The 9,696-nt window shown below is 41.5% G+C and overlaps 1 protein-coding gene across 3 annotated transcripts in view; it reads left to right on the forward strand.

The window, feature by feature from the left end:
- COPG2 (COPI coat complex subunit gamma 2) overlaps positions 1-9,696 on the forward strand; it is a 38,726-nt gene that overhangs the window by 28,212 nt on the left and 818 nt on the right. For 2 of the 3 annotated variants that reach the window (XM_036762018.1, XM_036762019.1), the window contains exons 16-23: positions 1,112-1,215; positions 1,824-1,949; positions 3,273-3,335; positions 4,756-4,895; positions 5,589-5,760; positions 7,579-7,676; positions 8,830-8,968; positions 9,210-9,308. In XM_036762018.1, coding sequence (XP_036617913.1) covers positions 1,112-1,215; positions 1,824-1,949; positions 3,273-3,335; positions 4,756-4,895; positions 5,589-5,760; positions 7,579-7,676; positions 8,830-8,968; positions 9,210-9,308 — 941 coding nt within the window. Of the gene's footprint in view, positions 1-1,111; positions 1,216-1,823; positions 1,950-3,272; positions 3,336-4,755; positions 4,896-5,588; positions 5,761-7,578; positions 7,677-8,829; positions 8,969-9,128; positions 9,309-9,696 lie in introns of those variants that run through there. The other variant, XM_036762020.1, reaches the window with a different exon arrangement.

Consider the following 9,696-nt stretch of genomic DNA (forward strand, 5'->3'; position numbering starts at 1 on the left):
TATGTACCCTGAGTAGGGCTGGTGTGTTGTCAATAGCAGGAACATTCCTTTGTCTTACATCCAGACAGATAGTTCAGTAATGAATGGATGTATAATTTCATCAGGATCTCTTCTCTGGACAAGAGAGAGAATCCATCACTGGGCCTAATCTTGAAGCCATTTCAACTTGGTAGGACTTACCAGAGCTTACCTAGCCTTTAGAACCCAAGTTCCCCTTCACATTACATAGGTATGACTTGAATTCTACTCACTCTATCTACAAATAGTAGATCTAGGGAGAGTTAAATTAAAATGTATATGGTAGTTGAACTTCTAAACACAGCCACCCTGTTGTTTCTCTTATGTGACTTTAAGAACATGACCTAAACTCTGTTGGCCTCAGTTTCCTCATCTGTGAAATGATCTGGAGAAGGAAATGGCAAACCACTCTAGTATCTTTGTCAAGAAAACCCCAAATGGGGTCACAAAGAGTTTGACAAGACGGAAATGACTGAACAACAACAAGGCCTGAGACAATTCACTCATCAAAGAAGAGTTTTGAAAACATACTTCTGGATATCATCAATTCACTATAGTCATAGATAATACAGAATGGAACTACTGCAACATAACACTTTCTGAATCTTGTTTTTACCTTACTGACTTCTTACCTTTCATTCGAAGCAAGTGAGTTTATCAGGTTTAATATGTCTATGAAGGCTGGTTTGAAACAAAACAGATTTTTAAAAACCAAATTAATAATAACACTTGCAGTTAACATTTCTGCATTCATCCTCATATAGCACTCTAGCTAAATACTGTGAGAAACACGAGTGCCTTTTAACTGCAGTGTGTGTGATCACATGGCTCACTGGCAGAGTCAGGACATTGCATACAAGTATTCAGTGCTCTGTTCATCCTTGTGCCTCATGCCATGGGGCAGCCATTGATGATTTTCTTGCACTTTATAATGAAACTGCCCTGTAATTCAGAGTAGTATTTAGTTTCTGTGGTGGCTTTGACATTCACTGTTTGTAATTATTGAGCCTTTTATACAGATAAAAACAAATGGTCTGAACATTCTAAATTGGATGGGGCACTGTGACATGGCTACTCTGATTCCCCTGGGCAGGTGTATGATGGATACTGATGACGAGGTACGGGACCGAGCCACCTTCTATCTGAATGTGTTGCAGCAGAAGCAAATGGCACTGAATGCTGCATACATCTTCAATGGTCAGTGAGGGTCCAGAACATGGTCAGATAATTGTCTGTGTCCCAGATGCTGTTTTGGAGGTGTAAGGTCATGTGGTAATCCAATAAGACTCTAAATATAATCTCAGAGTTACAGAAAGCTGAATTCCTTAGGAGAAACACTTAACGTGTTTCTTTTAATATATGGGTTTTTAGAGGTAATTATCTTATTAACTGCATTTTATTATATGGAGTCCAATAGCCCTTGTGGATCTGGTCTTTAGGGTATGTCCATTTAGCCCTCCTCCTTCCTTGCAAGGTGGAGCTTCTGTGTGAAGGTCCTAAGAATCTCTCATCACCTTGAGCCCCCTCACTCTCCGCAGTTTAAAATCCTTATACCTTCTTTCCCTTGCTGATATATGTCATGTCAAGTGGGCTTCCTTATCCTAGAGAGATTTTCTCTTTGTAAAGTCTGTATATTCAGCTCACGTATTGGAGGTTGCTGGGTTGTTTTGTAGAACCGTTTTATTTTTTTCATTATCCAGACTATCAGACAGGCCTGACCCTGAAGGCTGCTTCAGGTGACTGTCACAGCTCTGTGGCCAGCCTGGATTCTGGGGCTTTCTCTGCTTAGCTGCTCTCTTTCACAGGTCTGACCGTCTCAATACCAGGGATGGAAAAAGCCTTGCACCAGTACACATTGGCGCCCTCAGAGAAGCCCTTTGACCTGAAGTCTGTCCCTCTTGCTACTGCCCCTATCTTTGAACAGAAAGCAGGTAACGTGGCAGCCGCTTTGCTGCCTATTTGCTGGGCAGGATGGCGTCATTTCTGTGGCAGTTCTGTAAATAACACATTGTCCCGAACACCAGATGCACTTGTTTCTTCCCGTCACTCCACATTCCTCATTCTTTGAGATCTAGGTTGGTAGATAAGGTTTTTTTGTCTTGGGTTGGTTACATCTCCTAGTCTCTGCTACACAAGGCAAGAATGTGAAACGTAACCCAAGAAAATAAGAGATAGTGGCCAACAGGAGGGGTCTTTAAAGCCAAGTGATGTGGCATCTAAAGTTAGAAATAGATCAGAGGTTGCTGTTTTGTCACCATATATTTTTCTGGTTTAAGAGGCTCATATTACAGGAAACAGTGAGAGGATCAGAAAATAAACCCAGAGAACTTGAAAATTCAAATAAAGAAAGGAAAAACATTTGAATTGGGAACCAGGGGTCTTGGATTCATTTCTTTACTCTGCCACAGTTTACCTGGTGAAGGGCATACCACTTACCCTCTATTCCCACTGCCAGACCCTTGTTACTAGTTCTCCAGCTTGGGCAAGCACTCCCTACCAGGACCTTCCAAATCTACCTTTTAACTCTCTAGTCTATCTTTCTTGTTCCTGTGAAACTAGCTCTCTTTTATGCATATATATGGCTGTGTCATACCTCTGCTCAAAATTCTTCAGGGCCTCCCTTTTTCAACTTTATTTGGTAGACTCCTTTACCTTTCATTTAAGGCCCTCCACAATCTGGCACTATCCTTGCAATCTTAAATGATACTGTTCTGTGTCACATTCTCTATATGCTAGACAGATAGGACTACTCTGTCCCTTGAAAATACCTTGCACTTTCCAACCTCTGCACCTTTGCCTCATGTACCCTGGTCTTACCTAACTCTGTTTTCTTACCCAGAATTTAAAACCCGTTTCAAATACCATCTTTCTCATAAAGCTGTCCTTGATCTCTTCTCCATCTACCATCACTGTGTCAGTTAGACCTTTTTACCCTTGACCCTCATATAGTACTTGGTTTTGTAGCCCTCCAAAGAACAGGTATTATTTTGTGTCATTGTTATGTATGCACACATATATATATATCCCTCAACTATCTTCTCTTGCCACACCTCTCCCTGTACTACCTTGGTTGTTATGGTTCTGGGTCTGTTATTTGGTTCTTTTTTTTTTTTGCCCAAGTACAAGAACTGTGTCTTATCCAAATTTTTTATCCCTCCACTGCCTAATACAGTATATTCATTCAGTTCATTTAGTGGGGAGAACTGTAAGACTTGTGTAATTTATACTGATAGGATTCCTTCTTATCTTTGTAGAAATCACACTTGTGGCCAGTAAGCCAGAGAAGTTGGCTCCTTCCAGACAAGACATATTTCAAGGTATGAGGCAAGGAGTCTGACATGTGGAAGTGTTAGAAAGAATGGGTTTTAGATCCTAGGCATGTCTAATACAGTGAATCCCTACTATCTGTATCATAAATTACACAACCTCCTAAAGGAAATCTGTGTGTGACTGAATGGGGCCTACAAGTTCTTGCCATGGTCTACTACAGGGTTGTCTGACCTTAGGTTTTTATTGAAACAATAGACAGTATATTTTGATTTGCCATTTTAGTGGGAGCTCTGTGGTAGCTCAACTTGCTTTACTAAAGCATTTATGTCAATTTTTATGCTTGTAGGCGGGCCACATAAATTGCACTGTGGGCAGGCTGCATTTTGGACAGCCTGGTCTACTATAAGGTGCCCAGCTAAAATGAAAGTTGTGATTTTCCAGAGGAAGAATTATTCTTTTTGCTTGATGGCTTTTCTAAAGAATGCTGCCAGACTTGACCTGGAAGTGCTAATTTGACAGTGGAGCTTGTTTGCTGAGGGAAGAATTAAATTGTTAGTTGGTTTCTCGATTCACGGGAGAGATACAAGCTTCCAATCAGGGAATTTATATAGTTATAATTTATTGATGTCAAAACACAGGGTAAGAAGAATTAAAAGCACATTTCTGTCAGGGGGGCAGATTGAGCCTGGGTACACAGCCCACTGTCTCCCTGAGGGTATATTCCTTTATATTCAAGATTAAACAAACAATCCAAGCACTTTCTTTACAGATGTGCAGTCTAGTCTAAGGGAAGCCCTGACCCCTACCTCTGAAGGTGCCCATCAGAAGGAGGCCTGAAAAGCAGGCATGTTGGCACTGGTATGATTTCTTTGGTACAATAGTGATTAAGACCTTGGAGATTCCCTGGTTGTGCTGGCTATTTCTGTGTACACACCTCTCCCCTGCCTTGGGAGAAGGGTTGGGAACTCCCTCAGAAATGATAGGCCCATCTGCTTCTCTGATTACACGTAGAGTAAAGAGACTGGGCTCCTTGAAAGATGATTTGGGAAGCACAGAGATTAGCTTTGGTTGGTCACCTCTTAGAAAGGCTCTGGTAAATGCTTGCAATGCTTCTTAAACTGTGGGTCATAACCCCATATGGGGTCACAAAAAATTTGGCAACAGTAAAGGTTTCTGAATGTGCAGTGACCAAATATTAATTAAAAATCAAGCTCGTAATGAATCAGTTGTTTCTGTGAGTGCTTGCCCATGTTGTGTTGTGCAGCTTCACTGCAGCCTTGGTTCTGAGCACAAAGCATGCGCACTTTGCACCCTCAGGCCAGGCAACTCCAACAAATGCTGCCAAAACACCAAAAGGGTTCTCCCTGGGTTATAGTACTTCCAGTGTTGAGAATGATCTCTTCTTCAGGTCTCTCGCCCTATATCTCACTTTCATGTCCTCTTTTTTTTTTCCTTGTTCCTGGACAGAACAATTGGCTGCCATTCCTGAGTTTAAGAACATAGGGCCTTTATTCAAGTCATCTGAGCCTGTGCAGCTCACGGAAGCAGAGACAGAATATTTTGTCCGCTGTGTCAAGCACATGTTCAACAATCACATTGTATTCCAGGTGAGAAAGGTGCCATCCCAGACTGTTGTAGGGATTAGAACTAAATGGACAAACTTGGAAGCGGATGACAGTTCCCCACTGATATAGGACAGTTAACCTGTTGGGGGCCCTGTGTGCCACTTCTGTCTTTACAGATGGCCTGAGAGAGTCACTTCTATTCCGTGTTTTAAGCCTTCTTTGCTGCAGTGATATTTCCTGATTGTATAAAAGTGGAAAGTCCAAAGAGGTACAACATGGCTCCACTGAGAACAGACTTTAATGCCAAATCATAGTGTATTCCATGGAGACTTCCTGGAATATGCTTTGCAAGATGATGAGACCAGTGACTCTTGTGCCAAGGCCTTGAGATTGTACCTTCTAAAGAAGCGAGATAGGTTTATAATGTAGCTTCCGACATAAAGAACTTTCCTCATGTTTATCCTTGTGCAAGTATGTATTATCCTTATTTGTCTTAGCACTGCCTTCAGCAGAGGTGTGACATAAAATATTTCTAGGCCAGTAGTAATTCTGGATGTTCAGGGTACATCAAGGGGAGAGAACTACAACGGGATTTAAAGGGGAAGGTATTGGTTCAGTCAGGAAATGGGTAGTGGATTGTTTCTGGGATACAACCCTTTGCCCTAAGGCGATTCTTTTCTTGTTACTTTCTTGTCAAAGAAAACTTTGACATATACTTGTTTATTGTTTTCTCAGTTTGACTGTACAAATACCCTCAATGACCAGTTCCTAGAGAAGGTGACAGTGCAGATGGAGCCTTCAGACGCCTATGACGTGCTCTGCTGCATCCCTGCCCCCAGCCTCACCTATAACCAGCCAGGGATATGTTACACTCTTGTTCGTCTACCTGATGATGACCCTACTGCAGGTACAGCCTCCAGGGGAACAAAGAGAATCAGATTGGAGCTCTTAGGAGAGGGCTGGAAAAGATTCAGGATTCAACCTGGTGCTCGTTCAGGGTCACTGTTAGATTACACTGGCACAGATCTTTCCAATTTGAGGTGACTGAACTCGGTGCTGGGCTGCTGCTGGTATGGTATCTTAGAGGAGCAAAATGGGATTTAGTCGGGTCACAGCTCGGGCCTTGTGGCCATCACTAATTTATTTGCATGAGCTTACATGACATAACATGCTAAGGAGTATGTCTTCCATCCCTCTAACTGTAGTCGGAAGGTCCAGAACTTCAAGACCTTTAGTCTCAAGACAGTGGCTAAAACTTTAAGCTTAGAAGATAATGGGGAGTTTAAACTTTGAATTACATTGTGTGAGATAAAAGGCAGGTGGAAATACCTCATTGTTCATGTCTTCCTCAGAAATCATCTTCTCATCTCCTGAATTTGCTCCCTCCTCTCTATTCCTACCTCACCTCTGTCACCCAATTTGTCCCCCTCAGGGTTCATGCAAATTTATGTCACACCTTTAGTCATTTTTGTATTAAGCTTTCTCGCAAGCTATATCTTAAGCCAACTTCAGGATCTTTCTAAAGCAGTTCTTGACCTGAGGTCTTTGAGTGTGTTTTTTTTTAATATTTTGTTAACTGTATTTCAATATAATTGGTTTCCTTTGTAATCATGTACATTTTATGTCATCAAAAATATTATTCTGAGAAGTGATCCATGACACAAAAAAGGTTGTTTCTCCTTCCAGGCAGCTTCTGAAATCTCCCCCTGTTTAAGTATTTCTGTTCCCCAACAGAGGGTGAATTACCCCAAGCTCTGTGCTACTAGACACGCTATTCCATTCCATTCCTTTCTTTGAAAAACCTGCAACATAGTTTGTGTGTCATAAAACACCATTTAACTTTGGAAAGGGGATTAGACTTATTGTGTTTGCCCCAGAGCAAAGAATTAGGAGCTGTGAGAGGAAGGTGCAAAGATGCAAATTTAAGCCTGGCATCAGGAAAAAAAATCCCAACAGAGCTGTCTAAAATGGGGCAGGAATGGCCTATTTCAAGAGTTGGGGAGATTCCCTCATTGGGAATTTTCAAGCAGAGGTTGGATGACCATTTGTCAGAGATGATAATGGAAGTGCCTTCATTTATGAGTTGGACTAAATGGCTGCCAGGGTCCCTTCCAACTCTCAAATTTTGTCATGTTTGGAGAGATTCGAACTAAAATTTGAAAAAACCTTTTAACAGAGCTGCCAAAAATAGGTTGGCCGCTTTACGGGCTGCCCATCATGAAGGTCTTTGAGCAGAGGCTGGATGACCATTTGTCAGAGATGTAGAGTGGATTGCTGCTCATGTGAGTGGACTAGATGACCTCCAAGGTCCTTCCTAACCCTGAGTTTCTGTGATGTAAACTGTAACCTTATTATGAAGCTGTGAAGCGTGGGATTTGGTATAAGGTTTAAATTCTACTCTGGAACTCAGAGGTTGCGTTGGTTGTCTGTGTGTTTTAATCTGGATTTTTTTTGTACCATTATTGTGACCGTTTTTGTCTGCTTGTATACTTCTCGATGTAGAATTGGATTTTTAATGGTAAATTAATATTTTTATTCTTTTGTCGTGTGACTTACATTTTTGACCAGCTTGCAGACCACATCTTGAAAACCTCCATCCAAGATAAGACACTGCCTCTAACCTGCTTTTTGGAGCATAGCTTAGTGCATAAGTTATTGGTAACAAGATCCTGATCTGTTACCCCTCGATGCAGACAAGCTTGCTTTTCTTCTCTTTCACCCCTAGTTGCTTGCACCTTTAGCTGCACAATGAAGTTTACCGTTCGGGACTGTGACCCTAATACTGGTATTCCAGATGAGGATGGATATGATGATGAATATGTGGTGAGTTTCACTTGAACACATGGTCTTTTGCCTTTCATGGTACCAGGTGTTTTTATTTTTGTTAGGAGTACCCGATGATGACATTGTCCAGGGGTGCCTACCTTGCAGTGTCGTTGAGGGAGATAGTCCAGATCTTAATATATTGCACAGTGAAAGTGGTTCATTGACATTGTTACTCAAAAGGTTAGTGTGACCCTGTGCTCCCCTGAGAGATGTGATGCCCAGAATAAGGAAGATGATAGTCCTGCCCTGATCACACTTCATCTGGAGTACTTCATTCATTTCATGGTACCACATGTTAGAAGTGTTGACAAACTGGAAAACCATCAAAGACAGCAACCAGGATGGTAAAAAAAAAAAAAAAAAGCAAACAAACTGGAAACCACTTCATCTTAGGATCAGTGAAGGAGCTGGAGATGTTTTAGCATGGAGAAGACTTGAGAAGCGGGGAGACATGATAGCTGTCTCTAGATTGAAAGGCTCTTATATGGAAGTTATCAGAGAAGAGGGCATGGATGCACTGCAGTCTTTATCAATAGAGTCCACACATAGATGAGTTCACAGATTCGTGCAAGTAAATCATATGGGGATTATATTTGTTCTTTCCTGCCCCAAGGGCAGAATGAGAATGAGGGAGCACTGGGAAGGGGGCGGGGGGAGGCAGATTTGGGTTTGGTGTAAAGATAAACTTGCTAACAATTAGAGCCATCCAGAAGTGGAATGGGCTCCACCTCACTAGAGAGCTTCATGTCCAGGCTGGATGCCTCATTGCCTTCCCAAATCATCTCCCTGGAGTTATTAGTGCTCATTTCCCTATTTTCCTTGTAATGAACATGAGATAGAAAACTGGTTTTGTCTAGTGCCTTACACTACATGCTTAGAACAGATTTCCTGTTGAAGTGTGAGTTGAAGTAGACAGCTTCTTAGGTTCCTTGCAACTCTGAGATTCTCTGATAATCTGCTGGAGCAGACCTTTTCTTTGCCACCATCCAGAGATGATTGTTTTATTGTACAGTAGAATTGCCATCAATAAGTATTAAGTGCCTGGTAAATAGAGAATTTGGAATGGAATGGATTAACATATGTTAACCAGTGGGCTTGGTTTCCCTTTCTGCGATTTTGTGCACTGACACCAGTCTTATTTGACCATCAGCTGGAAGATCTTGAGGTGTCTATGTCTGACCACATCCAAAAGGTGCTCAAGCCCAACTTTGCTGTAGCCTGGGAGGAGGTTGGAGATGACTTTGAAAAGGAAGAGACCTTTGCCCTCAGCACCACCAAAACCCTTGAAGGTGAGACTAGCCTCTCTCTTTAGTGAGTTCAGCCTATCTCAAATGCAGCTGACATAGGACTTGAAAGTATCATTAGTCAGTGTGAGCCTATTCAGTGGGCCATGCTACTTTTCTCTTCATACAGTTTAGTCAACCCTAATTTCTCCATCTTTATTTTCAGTATATCTCCAATAAAGCAGACTTCATGAAGATGTCTAAATATACCATTTCTAATGCTCTGCCTTACATCTTCCAAACACAGAAGCTGTCAACAACATCATCTCATTTCTGGGCATGCAGCCATGTGAGAGGTCAGACAAAGTACCTGAAAACAAAAATTCCCACACACTCTATTTGTCAGGTAAAACCTCTCATTGCTTTTCTATTGATTCTTAACTATAAAAGTTTAAATCCAACTCAAATGCCATCTTCTCTGTGGAGCCTCATATATACTTTTCCCCAGAAAGCCATCATTTCCCCCTACTCAGATCTCAGGCATTTTTGTATTTTATTGTATAGCTTTGTGTATGTCATCCCACTGACTTGATTAAGTTCCATGAGTGTCATCTCAATTTTGTGTGTTTGTTTATCAGCACACAGGTTCTTAAATATGTTTGTTGAATTGAAAGAGAGGTCTCTTTTAACGGGAAAGACTTTGGTTAGGCCCACCCACTTCAGTACATGAATCAAAATTTGAAGCCTAATCAGCCAGATTTGAATTCATTTGAGTTATTTGAATAAGTAACTGA

This window comes from Trichosurus vulpecula, chromosome 5 (genome assembly GCF_011100635.1).
Source record: "Trichosurus vulpecula isolate mTriVul1 chromosome 5, mTriVul1.pri, whole genome shotgun sequence".
In the NCBI taxonomy this organism is placed as follows: Eukaryota; Metazoa; Chordata; class Mammalia; order Diprotodontia; family Phalangeridae; genus Trichosurus; species Trichosurus vulpecula.